The sequence below is a fragment of the Oncorhynchus keta genome, chromosome 7 (assembly GCF_023373465.1).
Source record: "Oncorhynchus keta strain PuntledgeMale-10-30-2019 chromosome 7, Oket_V2, whole genome shotgun sequence".
In the NCBI taxonomy this organism is placed as follows: domain Eukaryota; kingdom Metazoa; phylum Chordata; class Actinopteri; order Salmoniformes; family Salmonidae; genus Oncorhynchus; species Oncorhynchus keta.
Window position 1 is genome coordinate 45,688,219 of NC_068427.1, and position 25,432 is coordinate 45,713,650.

Below are 25,432 nucleotides of genomic sequence, written 5' to 3' on the forward strand. Positions count from 1 at the left end.
AAAAAGAGTAGGCTATATCCTATGCATGTGCAGAGAAGTACGGGGCAGTTGTCTATCCAAAGAAATGTATTTTCTAAGTATGTCTAAGCTATAGTTTACTACATTGCCTAGAAATAAATATTCACCATCCATATTTGTCTCCTCTGAAAATTGTCCTGCTCCTAGAAGTAGGACAATTTTAGTAGGCTATATGCAAAACATACTGTAGTGCAAGAGAAAGTGCAAGTGTCCTCTCTCTCTCTCCTACTCTGCTCTCTTCAAACTACATCTAGCCCATTGGCTGATATAGCCCACTAACACAGATGGCCTAGTATAATGCGCCAGATGAAAATCTATTTCTACGGGTATTTCTGCACATTTTGAGATTTCCTATAGGGCACACAATTTCTTGCACCATGGCTTGTAAGCGAGCTGCTTCAAGTATGTTTAAAACCTCTAAAAGGCTAAGCATTTGGGGGTTAATAAACTAACATATGCATTTTTTTTAACGTACGACCATGGATCATTTAGCTATTTGATTTTGAATGTTAGGACCCTTTTAGGTATCCAGAATCTGTCGGATGCCGGTCTAGAGGCACGAAAAATAATGTCTGTCAGAGGACACAGATCCAAAACCTCTCTTCAAAGTTACAAGAGGTCAAATCTGGAAGCGAAACAGCAGAAACTCCCCCAGCTAAAAGGATGGCTACATTTCCAGCAGAGTGGAGGAAACAAAACAACATCATTGGGCAAGCCAACAATAAAATGGGGCAATGTTTTTGTTTGTGCACATTAAATGTGGTCCTTCTGTAGCTCAGTTGGTAGAGCATGGTGCTTGTAACGCCAGGGTAGTGGGTTTGATTCCCGGGACCACCCATACGTAGAATGTATGCACACATGACTGTAAGTCGCTTTGGATAAAAGCGTCTGCTAAATGGCAAGTATGTTATTATATTATTATTATTATAAATGGCAACATAAATAAATAATTGGCATGTGTTGGTCACTGTAGAAGTAGCGCTAATGCTCTGTTTTTGCATACATTTAATGTTAGCTAGCCTGTAGCTATGTTACTACAGGCTAGCTAACATTAGCTATGTTACCAGTCTAGCAACACAACTTTTGTCTGAACTAGTTTGTCTGGTGGAATGTATTTATTATGAATTTATTTCTTAAAAGCAACATTTTCAATTTAGATGTGTCTTTCTTTCCTTGCTGTGTTGGCAACCGGTTTATAAAAACAATAAGGCACCTTGGGGGTTAGTGGTATATGGCCAATATACCACGGCTAAGGGCTGTATCCAGGCACTCTGTGTTGCATCGTGCACAAAAACAACTCTTAGCCGTGGTCTATAGGGCATATACCACACCCTTTACTACACTTGTTGAAGGCATTGTGTCCCAATGCAGTAACTAGAGGACAATGATAAACAACATATGGCACCTCCAAATGTAATTTTAGAATACTTGCATACTATGTATCATTAAATAACATGGAACAACCACAGATTTTGGTATTGGAATTTTTAACCCAAAATGACTACAATGTCTTTTGTAAAAACAAGCTTGTGCTTTCTAATGCCTTCTCCAAGTCATTCCAATCCAATCCAGCAAAATAATTCTGTATCAAAACCACATGTATCTATAATGACAATACTGAGATACTGAAAGTAATGTCAGTGTATTGTTACATGAAAGAAGCAATTAGAGCAATTGTTTAACATAACTATATCCAACCAATGCTTGTAGATTAAAAAAAATATATATAAATATAGGAACTATGAACGCCTTAACTTCAGAGTTAAAATATGTTTAGCTGTCACTTTGAACCAAGGATAAAATAAAGCATAAATGATTGGATTAATTAAGGAATTAACAAGTGGCAGAAAGCTGATGGTAAATGATAAATTGTCACTTGAAAAAAATAACATATTTGTGAACAAAAATGGAATCCAACAAATGAGATAGTTGAAAACAACAATAGACAGAGTTTTTGCTGCTTTCCTCTCAGACTTATTTGCCTGTACAGTTTTAACACCAGACACACAAGCAGCCTCTTTTGAAAATACCTTTCTGGCCTGTGATCTGGCCTGTGATCTGGCCACCACAAAGATTTTCATATAAAGTGTTATAATAATAGAGCACGGGACAACCATTGTAATTACAAGGTCAATGATATTAGCCCAATGTAACTCCTCTACAATAAAACATTCATTCAAACACCTACTGTGTACCTGTACATTGACAAAGTTTTTTATAATAGCAGCATCGTATATGATACAACAACACCAGGTAATGGATATACAACACATCATTCTTGTTGTTGTTATTTTAGAGTGGTACAATAAGGGATCACACACAGCAACATAGCGGTCAATAGATATCAAGACCAAATTTCCCAGAGATAAAGAAGTACACAAACAAGCCATGTAGAAATGAAACACACAGAAATATTCCTCAAAACCCCAGCATGGTTCCATTATTGCTACAGTCGTTACTGGTATCACAATCAGTCCCACCAGGAGATCTGACACAGCCAGAGAGAGGATGAGCAGGTTGGTTGTAGTGTGGAGCTGCTTGAAGTGAGAGATGGAGATGATCACCAGTACGTTCAAAAATACTGTAACTGCTGAAATCAATGAGCAGAAGATGTACAGTGTTATGTAGATAGATGTCGATAGCAAAGCCTTTCTGCAAGAAGAGTTTCTGTCTTGAAAACAGTATTGAACATCTTTGTGTTCCTCCATTTGTAATAAAAAGGAAAAATGCTGAGGTCCTGCTCCTGCTTGGTCCTGTGTGTGACCCTGTCAGGTCCGGCTTCTGACAAACTCTGAGCTCTGACTCTCTATTTATCCCTGAATAGCTGACAACCACTCCCCTTTCCGGAGTCTCTCTGCACACACAATAGAGCACAGAAATAAATAATAAATCTGTTGGATAAACAAATAATTTGTGAAAGCTTGACGTAATGTGTGACAGGATTGGATGTTGTTGTGGTCTCCTAGCCTGTCCTTCAACCTTACTGATAGTTAGAGATGAGAGAAAAGTTGCATTTTCTTTCAAATCAAATTTTATTTGTCACATGCGCCAAACAGGTGTGGACCTTACAGTGAAATGGTTACTTACAAGCAGTTAACAAACAATGCAGTTTTCTGAAAAAATAAGTTAAGTAAAAAATGTAAAATAACAGTAGCAAATAATTAGAGAGCAGCAGTAAAATAACAATAGCGAGGCTATACAGTGCCTTGCGAAAGTATTCGGCCTCCTTGAACTTTGCGACCTTTTGCCACATTTCAGGCTTCAAACATAAAGATATAAAACTGTATTTTTTTGTGAAGAATCAACAACAAGTGGGACACAATCATGAAGTGGAACGACATTTATTGGATATTTCAAACTTTTTTAACAAATCAAAAACTGAAAAATTGGGCGTGCAAAATTATTCAGCCCCCTTAAGTTAATACTTTGTAGCGCCAACTTTTGCTGCGATTACAGCTGTAAGTCGCTTGGGGTATGTCTCTATCAGTTTTGCACATCGAGAGACTGAAAATTTTTCCCATTCCTCCTTGCAAAACAGCTCGAGCTCAGTGAGGTTGGATGGAGAGCATTTGTGAACAGCAGTTTTCAGTTCTTTCCACAGATTCTCGATTGGATTCAGGTCTGGACTTTGACTTGGCCATTCTAACACCTGGATATGTTTCTTTTTGAACCATTCCATTGTAGATTTTGCTTTATGTTTTGGATCATTGTCTTGTTGGAAGACAAATCTCCGTCCCAGTCTCAGGCCTTTTGCAGACTCCATCAGGTTTTCTTCCAGAATGGTCCTGTATTTGGCTCCATCCATCTTCCCATCAATTTTAACCATCTTGTTTTTAGCCACCTGTCCCTGCTGAAGAAAAGCAGGCCCAAACCATGATGCTGCCAACACCATGTTTGACAGTGGGGATGGTGTGTTCAGGGTGTTGCTTTTACGCCAAACATAACGTTTTGCATTGTTGCCAAAAAGTTCAATTTTGGTTTCATCTGACCAGAGCACCTTCTTCCACATGTTTGGTGTGTCTCCCAGGTGGCTTGTGGCAAACTTTAAACAACACTTTTTATGGATATCTTTAAGAAATGGCTTTCTTCTTGCCACTCTTCCATAAAGGCCAGATTTGTGCAATATACGACTGATTGTTGTCCTATGGACAGAGTCTCCCACCTCAGCTGTAGATCTCTGCAGTTCATCCAGAGTGATCATGGGCCTCTTGGCTGCATCTCTGATCAGTCTTCTCCTTGTATGAGCTGAAAGTTTAGAGGGACGGCCAGGTCTTGGTAGATTTGCAGTGGTCTGATACTCCTTCCATTTCAATATTATCGCTTGCACAGTGCTCCTTGGGATGTTTAAAGCTTGGGAAATCTTTTAGTATCCAAATCCAGCTTTAAACTTCTTCACAACAGTATCTCGGACCTGCCTGGTGTGTTCCTTGTTCTTCATGATGCTCTCTGCGCTTTTAACGGACCTCTGAGACTATCACAGTGCAGGTGCATTTATACGGAGACTTGATTACACACAGGTGGATTGTATTTATCATCATTAGTCATTTAGGTCAACATTGGATCATTCAGAGATCCTCACTGAACTTCTGGAGAGAGTTTGCTGCACTGAAAGTAAAGCGGCTGAATAATTTTGCACGCCCAATTTTTCAGTTTTTGATTTGTTAAAAAAGTTTGAAATATCCAATAAATGTAGTTCCACTTCATGATTGTGTCCCACTTGTTGTTGATTCTTCACAAAAAAATACAGTTTTATATCTTTATGTTTGAAGCCTGAAATGTGGCAAAAGGTCGCAAAGTTCAAGGGGGCCGAATACTTTCGCAAGGCACTGTATACAGGGGGTACAGGTACAGAATCAATGTGCGGATCAATGTGCGGGGGCACCAGTTAGTCGAGGAAATTGAGATAATACTGTATGTACAGTTGAAGTCATAAGTTTACATACACTTAGGTTGGAGTCATTAAAACTCGTTTCTCAACCACTCCACAAATTTCTTGTTAACAAACCATAGTTTTGGCAAGTCGGTTAGGACATACACTTTGTGCATGACACAAGTAATTTTTCCAAAAATTGTTTACAGACAGATTATTTCACTTATAATTCAATGTATCACAATTCCAGTGGGTCATAAATTTACATACATTAAGTTGACTGTGCTTTTAAACAGCTTGGAAAATTCCAGAAAATGATGTCATGGATTTAGAAGCTTCTGATAGGCGAATTGACATCATTTGAGTCAATTGGAGGTGTACATGTGGATATATTTCAAGGCCTACCTTCAACCTCAGTGCCTCTTTGCTTGACATCATGGGGGAATCAAAAGAAATCAGTCAAGACCTCCGGAAAAGAAATTGTAGACCTCCACAAGTCTGGTTCATCCTTGGGAGCAATTTCCAAACGCCTTAAAGGTACCACGTTCATCTGTACAAACAATAGTACGCAAGTATAAACACTATGGGACCATGCAGCCATCATACCGCTCAGGAAGGAGACATGTTCTGTCTCCTAGAGATGAATGTACTTTAGTGCGAAAAGTGCAAATTAATCCCAGAACAACAGCAAAGGACCCTGTGGAGAGGCTGGAGGAAACAGGTACAAAAGTATCTATATCCACAGTAAAACCAGTCCAATATCGACATAACCTGAAAGGCCGCTCAACAAGGAAAAAGGAAACTGCTCCAAAACCGCCATAAAAAAGCCAGACTACGGTTTGCAACTGCACATAGGGACAAAGATCATACTTTTTGGAGAAATGTCCTCTGGTCTGATGAAACAAAAATGGAACTGTTTGGCGATAATGACCATCGTTATGTTTGGAGGAAAAAGGGGGATGCTTACAAGCCGAAGAACATCATCCCAACCGTGAAGCATGGGGTGGCAGCATCATGTTGTGGGGGTGCATTGCTGCAGGTGGGACTGGTGCACTTCACAAAATACTACTCCCGGGGAAGGACTGCCCGTTCCATGATCTCGCCATCACGGTTGACAACTCCATTGTGTCCTCCTCCCAGAGCGCTAAGAACCTTGGCGTGATCCTGGACAACACCCTGTCGTTCTCAACTAACATCAAGGCGGTGGCCCGTTCCTGTAGGTTCATGCTCTACAACATCCGCAGAGTATGACCCTGCCTCACACAGGAAGCGGCGCAGGTCCTAATCCAGGCACTTGTCATCTCCCGTCTGGATTACTGCAACTCGCTGTTGGCTGGGCTCCCTGCCTGTGCCATTAAACCCCTACAACTCATCCAGAACGCCGCAGCCCGTCTGGTGTTCAACCTTCCCAAGTTCTCTCACGTCACCCCGCTCCTCCGCTCTCTCCACTGGCTTCCAGTTGAAGCTCGCATCCGCTACAAGACCATGGTGCTTGCCTACGGAGCTGTGAGGGGAACGGCACCTCAGTACCTCCAGGCTCTGATCAGGCCCTACACCCAAACAAGGGCACTGCGTTCATCCACCTCTGGCCTGCTCGCCTCCCTACCACTGAGGAAGTACAGTTCCCGCTCAGCCCAGTCAAAACTGTTCGCTGCTCTGGCCCCCAATGGTGGAACAAACTCCCTCACGACGCCAGGACAGCGGAGTCAATCACCACCTTCCGGAGACACCTGAAACCCCACCTCTTTAAGGAATACCTAGGATAGGATAAAGTAATCCTTCTCACCCCCCTTAAAAGATTTAGATGCACTATTGTAAAGTGGCTGTTCCACTGGATGTCATAAGGTGAATGCACCAATTTGTAAGTCGCTCTGGATAAGAGCGTCTGCTAAATGACTTAAATGTAAATGTAAATGACACCAAGGAACTTGAAGTTGGCAACCTGGCACCACACGGCCAGGTCTCTGACCTCCTCCCTATAGACTGTCTCATTGTTGTCGGTGATCAAGCCTACCACTGTTGTGCCATCTGTAAGCTTAGTGAAGGTGTTGGAGTCGTGCCTGACCATGCAGTCATGAGTGAACAGGAGTACAGGAGGGGACTGAGCATGCACCCCTGAGGGAACCCCGTGTTGAGGATCAGTGTGGCGGATGTGTTGTTACCTACCCTTACCACATGGAGGTGGCCCGTCAGGAAGTCCATTCTGAGCATTTTAAATGGGAAAATATAGTAGGTGTGATTATTTGGTCACTTAAAGGTTATTATACATGATAAATAGGATAACTGTGCAAGACTAACTGTTTTTGCTGATGCCAATGCTCAGTTTGGAACATAATCCACAACCTCTGGAAATTTGACGGCATGCCACACGTCAGCTGACTAGTGTAGGAAAACTGACAGTAAGGAAGTTGATGAGATGGCGAACTAGATGGTGTATGCGCTTATAGCACATTCAATCAAAATGAATATTGGGATTCCATAGAAACATTCCATAGACTTAAAAAAATGTCCATATGAACTGAATTATGAACCATATTTCTTCAAGTTGAGGCAGACTTTGGCTCATTTACATCATGGGGACAAATAATGTTTGTCAGACATCAGAACAACCAAACTGTGTTCTGACCCAATGTTTTTTTAATGTGACTAAGAAATGTGAGCATGCGCAGACCACCTGGCTGATGTGTTTACGGACATATTCAATCGCTCCTTATCCCAGTCTGTAGTCCCCACATGCTTCAAGATGGCTTCCATTGTTCCTGTACCCAAGAAGGCAAAGATTTTTTTATTTTTCTGTTATTTTACCAGGTAAGTTGACTGAGAACACATTCTCATTTGCAGCAACGACCTGGGGAATAGTTACAGGGGAGAGGAGGGGGATGAATCTGTCAATTGTAAACTGGGGATTATTAGGTGATCGTGATGGTTTGATGGCCAGATTGGGAATTTAGCCAGAACACCGGGGTTAACACCCCTACTCTTACGATAAGTACCATGGGATCTTTAATGACCGCAGAGAGTCAGGACACCCGTTTAACGTCCCATCCGAAAGACGGCACCCTACACAGGGCAGTGTCCCCAATCATTGGCCTGGAGCATTGGGATATTTTTTAGACCAGAGGAAAGAGTGGCTCCTACTGGCCCTCCAACACCACTTCCAGCAGCAACTGGTCTCCCATCCAGGGACTAGATAACTGATAAGTAGATAAGTAGATAACTGATGACTAGATAAGATAACTGAACTAAATGATTATCGCCCCGTAGCTCTCACTTCTGTCATCAGGATCATAAACTAGTCAAGGATCATATCACCTTCACCTTACCGGCCACCTTAGACCCACTTCAGTTTGCATACCACCCCAACAGGTTCACAGACGACGCAATCGCCATCACACTGCACACTGCCCTATGCCATCTGGACAGAAGGAATACCTATGTAAGAATGCTGTTCATTGATTACAGCTCAGCATTCAACAACAGTACCCTCGAAGCTCATCATCAAGCTGGAGGCCATGGTTCTCAACCCCGCCCTGTGCAACTGGGTACTGGACTTTCTGACCGGCCGCCCCCAGGTGGTGAAGGTAGGAAACAACATCTCCACTTCGCTGACCCTCAACAGTAGGGCCCCAACAAGGGTGTGTGCTCATCCCCCTCCCGTACTCCCTGTTCACCCACGACTGCAGGGCCATGCAGCATCCAACTCAATCATCAAGTTTGCAGACGACACAGCAGTAGTGGGTTTGATTACCAACAACAATGGGACAGCCTACAAGGTGGAGGTTAGTGCACTCGGCGTGTGGTGTCAGGAAAACAACCTCTCACTCAACGTCAACAAAACAAAGGAGATGATCATGGACTTCAGGAAACAGCAGAGGGAGCACCCCCCTATCCACATTGAGGGGACAGCAGTGGAGAAGGTGGAAAGTTTTAAGTTTCTCGGCGTACACATCACAGAAAAACTTAAATGGTCCACCCACACAGACAATGTGGAGAAGAAGGCGCAACAGCGTCTCTTCAAACTCAGGAGGCTGAAGAAATTTGACTTCACCCAAAACCCTGACAAACTTTTACAGATGCACAATCGAGAGCATCCTGTCGGGCTGTATCTCAGCATGCTACGGCATCTTCACCGCCCTCAACCACATGGCCCTCCAGAGGGTGGTGTGGTATGCACAACGCCTCACCGGGGGCAAACTACCTGCCCTGCAAGACAGCTACAGCACCGTTGTCACAGGAAGGCCAAAATATTCATCAAGGACATCCACCACCCGAGCCAGTGTCTGTATCATCCAGAAGGTGAGGTCAGTACAGGTGCATCAAAGCTGGGACCGAGATACTGAAAAACAGCTTCTATCTCAAGGACTTCAGACTGCTGAAAAGCAATCGCTAACTCAGAAAGGCTGCTGCCTACATTTGAGACCCAATCACTGGCCATTTTAATAAATGGATCACTAGTCACTTATACAATGCCACTCTAAATAATGCCAATTTAATCATGTTTTTTATATATCTTACATTACTCGTATATACTGTATTTTATACCATCTATTGCACCTTGCCTATGCCGCTCGACCATCGCTCATCCATACTTATACAGTGGGGCAAAAAAGTATTTAGTCAGCCACTTGTGCAAGTTCTCCCACTTAAAAATATGAGAGAGGCCTGTGATTTTCATCATAGGTACACTTCAACTATGACAGACAAAATGAGGGGAAAAAAATCCAGAAAATCATATTGTAGGATTTTTAATGAATTTATTTGCAAATTATGGTGGAAAATAAGTATTTGGTCACCTACAAACAAGCAAGATTTCTGGCTCTCACAGACCTGTAACTTCTTCTTTAAGAGGCTCCTCTGTCCTCCACTCGTTACCTGTATTAATGCTACACAAATTGCCATTCTATAATGGTGTTGCTGGTTTCACCTGGTTGACTTCTCAACTGCCTGGTAGAGTTCGTTTTTTCCCCCAAAAAAGTATATTGGAATTTGCTATTTGATTTGTTAGTAATAGGAATTTAGGATAAAAAAAATGTCATCATGTTTTTCAAGAAGAGACAGTTCAAGCTATAAAGAACCATGATCGTTAAGGTTCTAATTGAAACCTTTATGGTACTATAAAGAACCCTTTCATAAGGTTGTATAAAGGTTCTGTGAACTGGTGACAGGTTGCCACTTATCAAACCAATCAACTATTTTGCCTATATGGAGCTCCAAACTGAGGTTGTGTTTCTGAAAAATGTTCAGCAACAAGCTAGCTATCGTAAGATACCAAACTAACTGCGGGCGTTAGGAGCCAGCCCTTCCATTCAAATGCAAGATGTGAAACTGAAGTTCTTTAGACTTCCAACATTCAATACAACGAAATAAGATTCAGAAGGATGACCTTGTGAAACTACAGGACACATTAAGGCATATGTCATTTGGCCAGTGCATTATAAAATTGACAGTAAGGCAGTTGATAAGATGGTACATCTTGATGGTGTATTTGCTAATTGAATTTCATAGGAACATTCCATAGACTTGTACATGTCCATCTGAACTGAATTATGAAACAATGATTCAAGTCAACAGAGAGAGTTACATCATTGGGACACATAATATTTGCCAGACATCACCCTGCAGTATTCTGACCCAATCATATTGTTTGTCTAATTAGTTGTTGTCTCAGATTCCAGAGGGACCTGTTAGCACTGACCTGCAAGGCTCTGTAATAATGACACTTACATCACTCTACCAATTAAAGGTGTCAAACAAGAACACACACAGTCAGACACACACAGTCAGACAGACACACACAAACACATACACACGCACATACAAACATCTAGTACACTGTAATTTGATCTCTCTAGCACTCATGATTCTCAAAGAGCATATTGCATCAGCAAAACTCAACCTGTGCTCTGTGACTGACGTCACTGGTACAACACTGTAAGTGAACACCTCTTTAATGATATTAGTTTGACTTTAAGTTTTCACACCAGAGGGTCCTGTTATCACCTGTATGCAAGGCTCTGGAATAATGAGGTCCAAAACTCTAAGGAATTCCACCAATTAAAGGTGTTAGAGACACAAACGCTTTACTCAAGGGACCCAATAAGGCCCCAATAGAGCATAAACATTCAAAGTGACCTGATCAGAAACTCGGCATCCTGTGTGGAAAATAAACATCTTAATCAATCGTCCAAGAGGAAAGTTCCTCTTCGACCGAGGCCCAGGGTGACCCTGACTTTGAAGTACCAGGCAGGGCTACGTCATTGTGAGAGCATGAGTCTGACTCACCACTTTCAGTCATTTAGCAGATGGGGGGGGTCGATTTCTGAGCAGTGATTTCCGTTTAGCCACTCTACCATAAAGGCCTGATTGGTGGAGTACTGCAGAGATGGTTGTCCTTTTGGAAGGTTCTCCCATTCCCACAGAGAAACTCTGGAGCTCTGTCAGACTTACTTTTGGGTTCTTGGTCACCTCCCTGGCAGAGACCCTTCTCCCCTGATTGCTCAGTTTGCTCGAGGAAGAGGTCTTGGTGGTTCCAAACTTCTTCCATTTCAGCATGATAGAGGCAACTGTGTTCTTGGGGACCGTATATACTGCAGAAATGTTTTGGTACCCTTCCCCAGATCGGTACCTTGACACAATCCTGTCTCTGAGCTCTACAGACAATTCCTTCGACCTCATGGCTTGGTATTTGCTCTGACATGCACTGTCAACTGTGGGATCTTGTGTAGAAAGTTTGCCTTTCTAAATCATGTCCAATCAATTGAATTTCCACATGTGGAATCCAATCAAGTTGTAGAGACATTTCAAGGATGGTCAATGGAAACAGGATGCAACTGAGCTCAATTTTGAGTCTCATAGCCTAGGGTCTGAAAACTTATGTAAATAAGCTATTCAGTTTTTTAGCAAATTTCTGAAAACTTATTTTCACTTTGTCATTATGGGATATTGTGTGTAGATTGATGAGGAAAAACATTAATTTAATAAATGTTTGAATAGGCTTGTACCATAACAAAATCTAGCAAATGGGAAGGGATTTTTTTTTTACACATATTTAACCCTTTTTTTTGCATTGTCACAAAACTGGGGGTAGTAGAATAAAACGGAGAACCCATGGTGTTCATGAGAATCTTTCCCTTTCACATTAGTTTGTAGCCCAAACGGTTTGGATGCTACAAACAGAAGTTGGAACATTGACAGTACCGACCTCAGACAAGTCCCCTGGGGCTTGTGAGGGTCGTAGAGCAAAGCGGTCATTATAAATGTGTAGGCCAAACAGTCAGGACACTATAGACTTTTTTTGTGAGTAGATTTTCGGGATGTCTCATGGTCTGTCAAATACCGCTGTAGATCGGCCACCTTCCACCGCAGCTGTTGAAGACCACCATGGGCAGATGCGGTGGATTGAAACACAGCCCATGCAGACATATCTAGTTTAAACTGATGGATTTTGATGGGGATTTTTTTATTATGTTTCTTACATTGTCGCACCGGTGCTACACTAGACTCTATGGGATTTAATCAAGATATTCATAAAGAGGTAGGTTTTCAGAGTGCACCTCCCCTAATCTCATTTAAGTCCAAATCCTACACCCCCCTCTATGGGTTAGGGTTAGACAGATAACAAGTCATTTTCATAAATACACAACTGAACTTGTATTTTTTATATGGCCTCTCTCAGATTTCATGGGGCATGATCCAGGATCAACACTGATATATGAAGATCCAGGATCAACACTGATATATGTCCGGTCCAGAATCAACACTGATATATGAAGATCCAGGATCAACAACAATATAATAAGATGCAGGATTAACCCAGATATAATATGATGCAGGATTAACCCAGATATAATATGATGCAGGATTAATCCAGATATAATATGATGCAGGATTAACCCAGATATAATATGATGCAGGATCAATATAGACACATCTTACATGCTAAATGCTTGCTTCACAAATGCAGCACTGATTTCATGACTTGAAGCAGGCCTCTGATAAAGGCCTTTTCAAGTTGTTTACTCAAAGTAGACATTAGTTAGCTTTTTGAGATGTTTACAACATTCATACTGTAACCCTAATTGGTAGCACTTTATAATAACACACTGTAATAAAGCATTTATACTGGATTAATAAATAGGTTATTCATCACTTAGTAATAAATGTGTCAATATCTAGCTTACTAGTTATCACTTGTTAATAAACATGTGAACAACTACCTTACTAACATTCACAAATACTAACTTACTAACATTTACTAACATTTACAAAACATTTACAAAAATCATTTCCACTGCATTTCAGCCTTGCCAAACAAGGACCAGCTGACATCATGTCAGTGATTCTCTCGTTAACACAGGTGTGAGTGTTGACGAGGACAAGCCTGGAGATCACTCTGTCATGCTGATTGAGTTCGAATAACAGACTGAAGCTTCAAAAGGAGGGCGGTGCTTGGTCTAGGGTTTCTGGGATGATGGTGCTGATGTGAGCCATGGCCAGCCTTTCAAAGCATTTCATGGCTACAGGGAGAGGTTGAAAATGTCAGTGAAGACAGTTGCTAGTTTGTAAGCGCATGGCCCTGCGGCCTTGTGAATGTTGACCTGTCTAAAGGTCTTACTCACATCGGCTGCGGAGAGCGTGATCACAGGGTCTTCAGGAACAGCTGGTGCTCTCATGCATGTTTCAGTGTTATTTGCCTCAAAGCAAGCATAGAAGTAGTTTAGCTCGTCTGGTAGGATCGTGTCACTGGGCAGCTCTCTGCTGTACTTCCCTTTGTAGTCTGTAATGGTTTGCAGGCCTTGCCACATCCAACGAGCGTCAGAGCCGGTGTAGTACGACTCGATCTTAGTCCTGTAATGAGACTTTGCCTGTTTGATGGTTTGTCGGTGGGCATAGCGGGATTTCTTATAAGCCTCCGGGTTAGAGTCCCACTTCTTGAAAGCGGCAACTCTAGCCTTGAGCTCAGTGCGGATGCTGCCTGCAATCCATGGTTTTGGGTTGGGGTATGTACATACGGTCACTGTGGGGATGATGTCATCGATGCATTTATTGATGAAGCCAATGACAGATGCGATGTACTCCTCAATATCATTGAAGGAATCCCGGAACATAATCCAGTATGTGCAAGCAAAACAGTCCTGCAGCTTAGCATCTGCTTCATCTGACCACTTTTTTATTGATCTAGTCACTGGTGCTTCCTGCTTTAATTGTTGCTTGTAAGCAGGAATCCGGAGGATAGAATGATGGTCATATTTGCCAAATGGAGTGCGAGGGAGAGCTTTGAATGCATCTCTGTGTGTGGAGTATAGGTGGTCTAGAGTTATTTTTACTCTGGTTGCACATTTGACATTTTGATAGAAATGAGGTAAAACTGATTCAATTTTCTCTGCATTGAAGTCCCCGGCTACTAGGAGCACCGCCTCTGGGTGAGCGTTTTCTTGTTTGCTTATAGCGGAATTCAGCTCATTCAATGCTATCTTGGTGCCAGCCTCTGACTGTGGTGGTACGTAAACAGCTAAAAAGAATATAGACTAAAACTCTCTCGGGAAGGTAATGTGGTCTGCAGCTTATCATGAGAAACTACCTCAGGCGAGCAATGGCTTGAGACTTCCTTAGATATTGGGCCCCAGCTGTTGTTCACAAAAATACATCGACCGCCACCCCTTGTTTTACCAGACGCCGCTGTTCTATCCTGCCAATACATCGTATAACCATCCAGCTGTATGTTGATATTGTCGTCGTTCAGCCACAATTCCATGAAGCATAAAATGTTGCAGTTTTTAATGTCCCGTTGGTAGTTTAATCTTCCCACCTGTCCATTTTATTGTCCAAAGATTGCATGTTTGCGAGCAGAATTGATAGGAGTGGGAGTTTATTCGATCGCCTCCTACTACTCAGAAGGCAGTCCGCCCTCTGGCCTCTCTTCCTCCGCCTCCTCTTCATGCAAATCACTGGGGTCGGGGCCTGTTCCCGAGGGAGCCGCATATCATCCACCTCGGGCTCGTGAGAGTCGTGAAAGAAGAAAAAGGATTCTTCTAGTCCGTGGTGAGTAATCGAAGTCCTGATGTCTAGAAGTTATTTTCGGTCATAAGAGATGGTAGCGGCAACATTATGTACAAAAATAGTTCACAAAAATAAGTCACAAACAACGCAGATAAACAAACAAAAAAACACAAACTTTAGAAGCATAGAACCAAAATAATAAAATATGCTTTACTGTCCCAATAATTACGGAGGGCACTGTATGTAACCCATTTCAACTAAATGTGGCCTTTACACATCACTATTAATAGAACCCCATAGGAATGCATTACGTCCAGCATAGAGAGATGTAACCCATTTGAACTAAATGCCTTTATGATGAGACCATTTAGCCTATGCAGAAAGCAAGTAAAGGTCTTAATGAATATATCTAGTTCCATTGCAGATTTAACCAGTTTTCCAAAATGGCCACCAACCATCTTTATCGGTTCTAATTGGTAGGATTCACATGGCTATATCTCCATAAGTAAGTGGTACGTAAAGCCAAATGACGGCTTAACTTCGCTACATCGTACCCATATGCTATTTAGAAGACACTTTTATCCAAAGTTATTTGGATTGAACCCACTATCCTGGTTTTGCAAGTGCCATGCTCTACCAACTGAGCTACAGAGGACCAGTTACTGTTTATTGTCCCTCTTGAGTAATGGTAGCAATAATAATAATAATAATATATGCCATTTAGCAGACGCTTTTATCCAAAGCGACTTACCTCACCCTCAAAATAGTCAGAATTAAGATCAATCAAGAAATCTGTAATTCATTTGGAAGTTTATATCTAGCTAAGGTGTTTGGTGCAGTATTTCTCAAGTTTAAAAAAATTGCATGAAAACTATAGTTAGTGCACTGCAGACAGTATTGAGTCAGCTGCTGCTGCGCTCATGACTGATTTCTGAGAACATGTCTACAACTCCATCAGCAGGCTGTCAAACTGTAGTAAATAAAGTTATATGCTGTTTATCAGTGTGGGAAATCACTAGCTTGCTTGCTAAGTTCCATCTCTGTGTTTGTCAATGACGCTAGCTAGCAGCTAGCAGGAACATTGAACATCTAGGCTGACCAGGTGGTGACCAGATTTCTGAAATTAAAATCGGGGATATTTCCAGTCAATATATCATTAAAATATCCAATGTTGTTATCTATGAAATAAAAAAGGGGGATAATTCCGGTTTCATATATTTAGTCTAACAGGTCCACTGTGATAGAGAAAACAACTATATTACAGAAACACTACAGACAAGACAGAACTGTCCAATCTGAACAGCCATGCAGGGGTCCTGGTAGTCTGGGTAGACTAAGAGCAGAAGAGAACATGAGCAAAACTGAAAAAAACAGACAATAGTATATGTGAAATACTTTATAACAACATAATAAAGAAATAAGACGATGATGTGATTGGTAACTACCATATAATCTGCATATTTCTCAGAAGAATGTATCTTCTTCAGGATTGCTCTGTCTTTGGCCAGCTTCTCCATGAACTCCTGGCATGGGAGGTTGACGTTTGTCTTCACAATAAGCATGGCCTTGATGGTAGGAACAGTGAACCCATTTCTTGCTGCTGTCCATATATCATTAATTTGGGAGAACACTCTTTCGACTGGTGCATTACTTCCAGGTAAGCACATGACAATAGACACTAATCTAGCCAGGTTAGTGTGTGGGATGTCATTCTCTTTGAAGTGGGTAACCACCGTGCTCCATCTCTGACTAAGCCGTGTCTCAGATGTTTTCCATTCTTCAAGCGATCCCCCCTTTAGGAACTCTTGCAGGCCAGTAAACCTCGTCAAACAATGCATCCTCATTGATGGTCACATTGGGGCATTTTTCCTGCAGTGTGCCTGCTGCCTTCTGGATCTCTTCTCGCAGAGGTTGCCTTTTTAAAAGGAGACCATGTAAATCTTTTAGATTACCTGTGTGCTTTCCCCATGCTTCACAACCGTAGTGAAGAATGATTGGGATGTTTTGGGAAAGCTCTCTTTAGACATGGCTCCATTTTCCTCTAGCTCTCTCAGAAATCCTCTGACCAAAACTGGAATGAAGTTGTCATCACATCTTGCAGTCAATTTTGTCTCAATGTTTCCCAGAATTGCAGCTGACTCCACAGCACAGCGGTCCTGGCATTCAAGCATCTTGATCAGGTCACTGAATATGGTCAAGTTTCCATGGACAAAGGCCAGCCAAAGTTCAGTCAGTTGATCTTCGAACATTGCTCACAGGACAACAGGGCATTTGTCTTCAGAAAGAAAAAAGGATTTCAATGGCACATACCTTTTCAGCACTCTTTCTAGAGCAGGGAGCATGGACAGCCAGCGAACATTGCTGTGTCCTAAAATGTTATGGTACTCCTGGCCAACAAACTCACAAAAGCTCTTCAGTCTTTCTACTCTGATGGTGAAAATATCAAAATATTGTTGTGAGCAGGTACTCAACTTTAAGGGGAATCATATCCAAAGCTGTTCTGGCCGTGTTATGAATGATGTGGGCAGGACAACCTAAGCCAATCACCTCCCGCAGCAGAGCATTTTTAACTTTGGTATGGACATTAACCCTCCCCAGCCTATTCAGTCATCCAAAGTTGGTATTTGTGTTGTTGGCAGAGAATGCCACGACTTTGTTTTGCAGGTTACATTTTTGGATGACCACCAGAACCTCAGCTGCAATCTCCTCTGCTGTTTCTCCTTTCAATTCAACAAAATCATGCAGTTTTGTTTCCCCAGATGTGTTGCACCCATATATCTTACAATATCTGACTACTACTGGCAGCAGCTTTACATGTCCATGATTGGACGCATCAATGGACAGGGACACAAATTCAACCTGGTCTAGGTTCTGTGTTACCAAAGTAGTTGCACATGGTGCTAACACGTTACAAACTGTGGCTTCACATTTTGTCCTAGCACATGTAAACTTCGGCTCATAAAGCTTTCATGTCAGTTGTGCTGTGCAGTCCATAGATCAGTAACTATGATTGTGTCGCATAGTGTGGTATGCAAAGACACCCTCCTGCACAGCTAAATCATATTGTTCTTGGGAAGGCTCTACCTTCTTGAAGAATGTGGTGACAGAGGACATACCAACACGGGCAATCAGAGAGGCTTTATGCTTTTTCGTCTGTTGATGTTCTACCACTGCCGTTCTTCCCCCACTGCCAATTGAAAAAGAGGAATTTCAAAGGGTGCAGTTAACCATTCTATCGTTTTGACCTGAGCATATAAATAGAAATTCTCTCATCATGTTGTCATTAAAATGGCATTTCCGTTTCTTGGAAAGAGCCATTGTACCTCCACTGTCTGTTCTTCTTTACTCTACTTGTGTCACTCTTCCAACTATTAACTTTTTCTTCTCCTCCTCTTTTCTTCACTCGTCTTCCTGCTTTCTTCCTTTCCTTCTCTTTACCTTTCCACCTCATTCTTCCACACTCTCCTTGCTTCACTATTAGATATACTTCGGTTATCAGATTCCCATTGCTTGCCTCATTTTTGTATTTTATCTATAAAAAAAAGGGTTTGCAATAATAAATTGCCAGGCTCTGTAATCATATCTTTACATTTCCTCCTCTATCTCTTTCACTCTTCTTCCTATCCAGTCTTCCTCCTCTCCACTCTAACAGAAAACTTTATGCTAATGTTATCCATGCAAATTTCAAAATATATTTTCACAATACTTATAATATAATAATATAATAATATAACGCCAAACCATTCAAATTGTAATCTACAAATAAATATTCTGATAATTAATTGTGCGTTAATTTAATATAATTATATTTTCAATATAGCCCGTCCACTGCATGTTTACATGTAAACGTTTTTTAACCTAGCTACCATGACAGTAGCTGGCTAACCTAGCTAGATAACTTCGTCGACATAGCTAATGTTAGCAAACATAACCTATTTAAAACCTTATAGAGCAGATCATCTATCTATATAATAAATTGTGACATTATAACATCATTAGCTAGTATCTCAAACGAGTGTAGCTTTGTTTGTTTGTGGGGATGTTGTGGATTCACTTAACACTTGCTAGCTTCTGGCCGAGTTTTCCACAGCAGTTTTCTCTAAAACTAACGCGAACAAGTAGTTAGAAGAAGAAGAGTGAGTGAAGCTGCTATACATCGAGCAGCCCCCTCTGCTGGACAAAACAAGCACAACGCGATTGAGACGTCAACCGGTAGGCTCTGCTGCCCGGTCTTGCCACGTATAATATTACTTCACTTTGCAGTCTGTTTATAACGCACAGTTAAAAACGGGGACATTTCCGGGGACAGCTCCAGCCGCGGACAGGCCAACAAAAACGGGGACTGTGCCCGGAAAACGGGGACGTCTGGCCACCCTAATCTAGGCCACGTTACCTAAATCAGCTAACTTTGTCACTTTCTATTATAAAGTCTCTGTTATGAAGCTAGCTAGTAGCACATTGGACAGTTAACTAAATCAACTTATAAAGTCTCTGTTATGAAGCTAGCTAGTAGCACATTGGACAGTTAACTAAATCAACTTATAAAGTCTCTGTTATGAAGCTAGCTAGTAGCACATTGGACAGTTTATAAACTTATAAAGTCTCTGCCGTTTTGACAACGTTCTCATTTTCTATTACTGTATGCGTCTGTCTGGCAGTGTTTCATGTTACAAAACAGGTTGCGGCGTAACACAAAATGCTCACAAATGGGTTTTGAATTTGGAAATATTGACAAGTGGCATTTGGGATGCAAGTGCACATCGTCTCAATTGTCATTTTGACCAAATCAGTGGCAGACTGGAGTGATCACTATCAAACACATCAACAAGTGGCCACTCCATAAAGGGCTAGGGGTCAAGAGTTCTTTCAACATAACATTGGTGATGGGTTGTCTTATGTTAACAAGTCTGAGTTGCTGCAGGTCTGTCTCACTGGTTCTATTGTAGGATTGGTTAGAGTGCAATCTGTGCAGCTGTTTCTCCATGCATTTCTGACGTTACCATCCCGTTAGTGGGCAGGACAACTCAAAACTCAACCGTTAAATATACAAGTGATCTAGGAAAATACCAGGTTACTTAAATGACAAAAATATATATATGTTTTGTGAGATATTACCAAAATTATGTGATTTACACTTTTAACACTAGAATCAATGTTCCTGACTAATATCGATGCAACATCGGCCTTTTTCAACCAGAAAAGTTGGTTGAGTTCAGCTGCCCCTTAAGGTCTCAGAATGACCTAGAACATATCAATGGTTAAACAATAATCACACAACACAGAGCTAAAATAAATATTTTTTATATGAATGCTTTATATTTTTTATGAAATGACCTAGAGCAGTTGTTCCCAAACTTTTATTGTCCCGTATCCCTTCAAACATTTCTAGTCAAATCCAATTGTATTGGTCACGTACACATGGTTAGCATATGTTAATGCGAGTGTAGCGAAATGCTTGTGAAACGTTCAACCTCCAGCTGCACTGACCCTGGTGCTACTCTCAAAAGTGTTTTTTTTTTGCCATCATTGTAAGCCTGCCACACTCACGGTACATATTTTTTAAATATATTTGTTAAGGGGTGGATCAGCTTTAATATTGCGGATAGATTGTTGCTTCCATCAATGTAATTGTCTGCATCATTTCCAATCCCCCATATATTTGACATGCTCCTGGTCATTATGAAACTTTCATCGTCTACCAATGGCATGTCCAACTTATTGTGAGAAATTACACTGGTCTCTCAAAATAGTGATTAATCATTTCAAAAGTATAAATAGCTCTCACTTTGTATTAGGGACTGCAAACATATTTGATTAGTACTAATGATTAGTAAATGGTTTAAATATACAAAATCCAATGACTCATTAATACATCATTTAAAAGTTATTTATAAATGTGAGAATACCTAGCTTACTAACATTTAACAAATGTGGGAGTAATGATTAATAAATGGTGATAAAACTGTAAAGGCCTGTAAATGCTTTATTACTGAATGTTATTATAAAGTGCTTGGCTGAAGCCTGATTCACACAATCACACTGTTTACTGTTACAGTACAGTATTTAGACTTGTATTGTAGGTGGTCCTTGTGCCCAGGGTCTGGGGGCTACCGCTGAAGCTGTTTTTTAAAAACTTTATTTAACTAGGCAAGTCAGTTAAGAAAAAAAGTGTATTTTCAATGACGGCCTATGAACAGTGGGATAACTGCCTGTTCAGGGGCAGAACGACAGATTTGTACCTTGTCAGCTCGGGGATTTGACTTAGGTTACTGGTCCAACTAGTCTAACGCTGTGTGTGTGTGTGTGTGTGTGTGTGTGTGTGTGTGTGTGTGTGTGTGTGTGTGTGTGTGTGCGTGCAGAGAGACTCCGGAGAGGGGAGTTTCTGTCAGTAACTCAGGGATAAATAGAGAGGCAGAGCTCAGAGTTTGTCAGAAGACGGACCTGACAGAGTCACACACAGGACCAAGCAGGAGCAGGACCTCAGTCAGCATTTTACCCTTTATAACAAATGGAGAAACATGAAGATGTTCAATACTGTTTTCAAGAAAGAAACTCTTCTTGCAGAAAGGCTTTGCTATCGACATCTATCTACATAACACTGTACATCTTCTTCTCGTTGATTTCAGCAGTTACAGTATTTTTGAACCTACTGGTGATCATCTCCATCTCTCACTTCAAGCAGCTCCACACTCCAACCAACCTGCTCATCCTCTCTCTGGCTGTGGCAGATCTCCTGGTGGGACTGATTGTGATACCAGTAACGACTGTAGCAATAATGGAATCATGCTGGGGTTTTGGAGAATATTTCTGTGTGTTTCATTTATATATGGCTTTTTTATGTACTTCTTTATCTCTGGGCAATTTGGTCTTGATATCTATTGACCGCTATGTTGCTGTGTGTGATCCATTATCGTACCACTCTAAAACAACAATAACAAGAATGACATGCTGTATATCCATTACCTGGTGTTGTTGTATCATATACCGTGCTGCTATTGTAAAAAGCTTTGTAAATATACAGGTACCCAGTAGGTGTTTGGATGAATGTTTTATTGTTGAAGGAATAACCTGGGCTAATATCGTTGAAATTTTAATTACAATGGTTGTCCCGTGTTCTATTATTATAACACTTTATTTGAAAATCTTTGTGGTGGCCAGATCACAGGCCAGAAAGGTGTTTTCAAAAGAGGCTGCCAGTGTGTCTGCTGTTAAAACTGTACAGGCAAATAAGTCTGAGAGGAAAGCAGCAAAAACTCTTTCTATTGTTGTTGTCAACTATTTCATTTGTTGGATTCCATCTCTATTTGTTTTCTTTTTTTTCTTTTTTTTAAGTGACAATTTATCACTTTTCATCCGTTTTCTTCCACTTGTTAATTCCTTAATTAATCCAATAATTTATGCTTTCTTTTATCCATGGTTCAAAGTGACAGCTAAACATATTATAACTCTGAAGGTATGGCATTCATAGTACTATGTTTTTATTCCTAAATTTGACAAGCATAGGATTGATATAGTTATGTTATAGAATTGTTGTAATTTCTTCTTTCATGTAACATTACACTGACACTACTTATCTCAGTGTTGTCATCATAATTACATGTGGAGTTGATACAAAATCATTTGTCTGGATTGGATTGGAATGACTTGGAGAAGGTATAAGCTTGTTTAATAAAATACATTGTAGTAATATTTGGGTTGTATTTTGCAAATATCAAAGCCTGTTGATGTCCCATGGTATTTAATGTTGACCACAGGAAGATGAGCTGATGCTTTTGCAGTGGATAATGGGGATCCTAATAAATATCAAAATTATAAATAGTATGTAAGTATTCTAAAAGATAATTTCAAGAATGCCATGAGTCATTCTATGTATTGTCTAACATCTCCCTCTAGTGGTGTAATTTGGACACAATGCCTGCAACAAGCGCTGTAAAGTTGAAAGGTACAATACTGCAAGATATCAGATAACGTCCAGGTCTAACTAAAGTGTAAGTACTTGATTTTAAAATGTAAGAATATGCAATTATTGGTAACACTTTATAATGACATTCAACTATAAACCATTTGTAAGACATTTACATTTTGTTCACTATTTATTATTAGTTCCACATTTGCTAAATGTTAATCACCTGGGTATTATGACATTTATAAATAACTACTATATGCATTAATGATTAAACACAACAGTGCAGGAGACCACAGCAGACACTTCAACCTCAACATACTGGTTATGAACACTACCATTACTCTCACTTACCAATACTTCTCTGTGTTGTCATCATAGATAGATGTGTTGTTGATACAAAATGATTAGGCTGGATTGGAATGGCTTGGAGAAGGCATAAGAAGTCATTTTGGGTTGTATATTCCAAAAACCAAAGTCTGTGGTTGTTCCATGTTATTTAATGATACAGTAAATAGTATGTAATTATTCTTAAAGTACATTTTGAGGAAGTCATGAATCATTCTGTATATTGTCTAACATTACCCTCTAGTGGCTCAATTGGGACTCAATGCCATTAGCAAGTGTAGTGGATCTGAAATGTTCAATACTGCATATTCGATGACATCCAAGTCTATCTCAATTGTGTATTGTGTAAGCAATTGATGGTAAAATGCAATAATATGCAGTTGTGTAACACTTTATAATGTTCAGTATTAAACCATTTGTAAGGCATTTACAGTTTGCTCACTGTTTATTAAGCCCACATTTGTTAAATGTTAATCACCTAGGTATTATTACATTTTTAAATTACTACTATATGCATTAATCATTAAACACAACAGTGCAGGAGACCACAGCAGACACTTCAACCTCAATATACTGGTTAAGAACACGACCACTACTCTCACTACCACTACATCACTGCTTCCAGGTCAGGGGTCACACCAGAGCAGCTTTCTCAGAAGCTGTTTAGAGTGAATGAAAATAGTGATGAGTAACACACTAAATAATTAATAATGGATAAGTAAATAGTTTATTCATCATGCATGTATCATTACGCCCACATTTGTTTTAGCAAGCTTGTTATTCCCACATGTATAAACAACTTCTTTAGTATGTAATAATAATTCACAAGATGTTTAATAAATATCCTTATAAACCATGTACTGATCATTAGTAAAGTAGTTTTCCAGTCTTTAATCTAAAGTGAGGACTATTCATACTTTCTTCATACTTTATAAGTGTCTTGAACAGTGACCAGTGTCCAGCAGTACCTGGTGCTCCTTAAGATTATCAATGGTTAAACAATAAGAACAGTGACCAGTGTAATTTATCACAAAAAGATGGACATACTATTTAATTAGAAACAATAAGCACACAACACAGAGGATGTTAAAGGAAATATATTGCATTTTTTCTTAATACTTTATAAATGTTTTGAACAGTGACCAGTGTAATTTATCACAAAAAGATGGACATACTATTGGTAGATAATCCAGCAGTACCTGATGCTCCTTAAGGTTTCAAAATGACCTAGAACATATCAATGGTTAAACAATAAGCACACAACACAGAGGATGTTGAAGGAAATATTGAATATATTGAACATTTTATTCCACAACAGTCACGCATGCTGAAGGAAGTAACGTGTTTTGTCTGAACATGACAACACTCTTGTTTGTTGGCAGTGATTACCAAGATCAAAGTGTGGACTGCAGTCACCCATAAGAGAAGTTCATAGACTAATTACAGGGTAAGGGAACCAATATCTAAATACATAATTTAACATTACATTTAAAGGGTTACTACCTTTAATACAATACAAGTGAAGTTGTCCAAATACTTATGACCTCTTCAAATGGGGGGGAACTTGATTTATAAGGTGCATTCATTTTTAAATGGTAAAACAGATACAATATGTATGAAAATACCCTCAAATAAGAGGTGAGATTTTATACTGTTGCCTTGCATGAAAATGTAGAGCTCAAATCCAAAATGCTAGATTGATTAAAGAGCCAAAGTTTATTTTATTGTACCCCTTTTTCGTGATATCCAATTCGTAGTTATAGTCTTGTCCCATCGCTGCAACTCCTCTAAGGATTCGGGGAGGCGACGGTCAAGAGCCATGCGTCCTGCAAAACACGACCCTGCCAAGCCGCACTGCTTCTTGACACACTGCTCACTTAACCAGGAAGCCAGCCGCACCAATGTGTCGGAAGAAACACTGTCCAGCTGGCGGCACCAGGCACAAGGACACGCTAGATCTGTATATGAAGTCAATTTAAATCTGAACTCCCTGTGTTAGGTGAAATGTGTGCCTGTGCCAAACTGAGAAGAGACCATCTGTCTGAATAATACCAAAGCCTTTTCATCACAGGAGACTCAATGAATATAACGTTGTTATTATGGGTAAAAAGACTGTTCTAAAGGTCACTACACCAACCAGCCATCACACCTAATGTAATTAATCTACAGCCACAGTCATCCATCACCATGTCCTGGTTGGTGCGTAGGAATACATTGTTGTCGTAGTAGAGCATTGAGACAGGTGACATTTACAGTGTTAACCATTTATTATTAATTCCACATTTGCGAAATTT

General features: G+C 40.4%; 2 protein-coding genes across 2 annotated transcripts; one reads left to right on the forward strand and one right to left on the reverse strand.

Moving 5' to 3' along the window:
- Window positions 1-241: 241 nt before the first annotated feature.
- Window positions 242-8,402, reverse strand: LOC118386440 (trace amine-associated receptor 13c-like). The gene is made up of 2 exons (XM_052521810.1): window positions 8,372-8,402; window positions 242-2,608 (listed from the first exon to the last, which is right to left on the reverse strand). Exons 1-2 carry the CDS (start codon window positions 8,400-8,402, stop codon window positions 1,758-1,760), a joined length of 882 nt encoding a protein of 293 aa, XP_052377770.1. The 3' UTR covers window positions 242-1,757.
- Window positions 8,403-20,188: 11,786 nt separating this feature from the next.
- LOC118386439 (trace amine-associated receptor 13c-like) lies at window positions 20,189-23,007 on the forward strand. Its single transcript, XM_052522975.1, has one exon. The coding sequence runs from the start codon at window positions 21,396-21,398 to the stop codon at window positions 22,353-22,355; it is 960 nt and encodes a 319-aa protein (XP_052378935.1). The 5' UTR covers window positions 20,189-21,395; the 3' UTR covers window positions 22,356-23,007.
- Window positions 23,008-25,432: the final 2,425 nt, after the last annotated feature.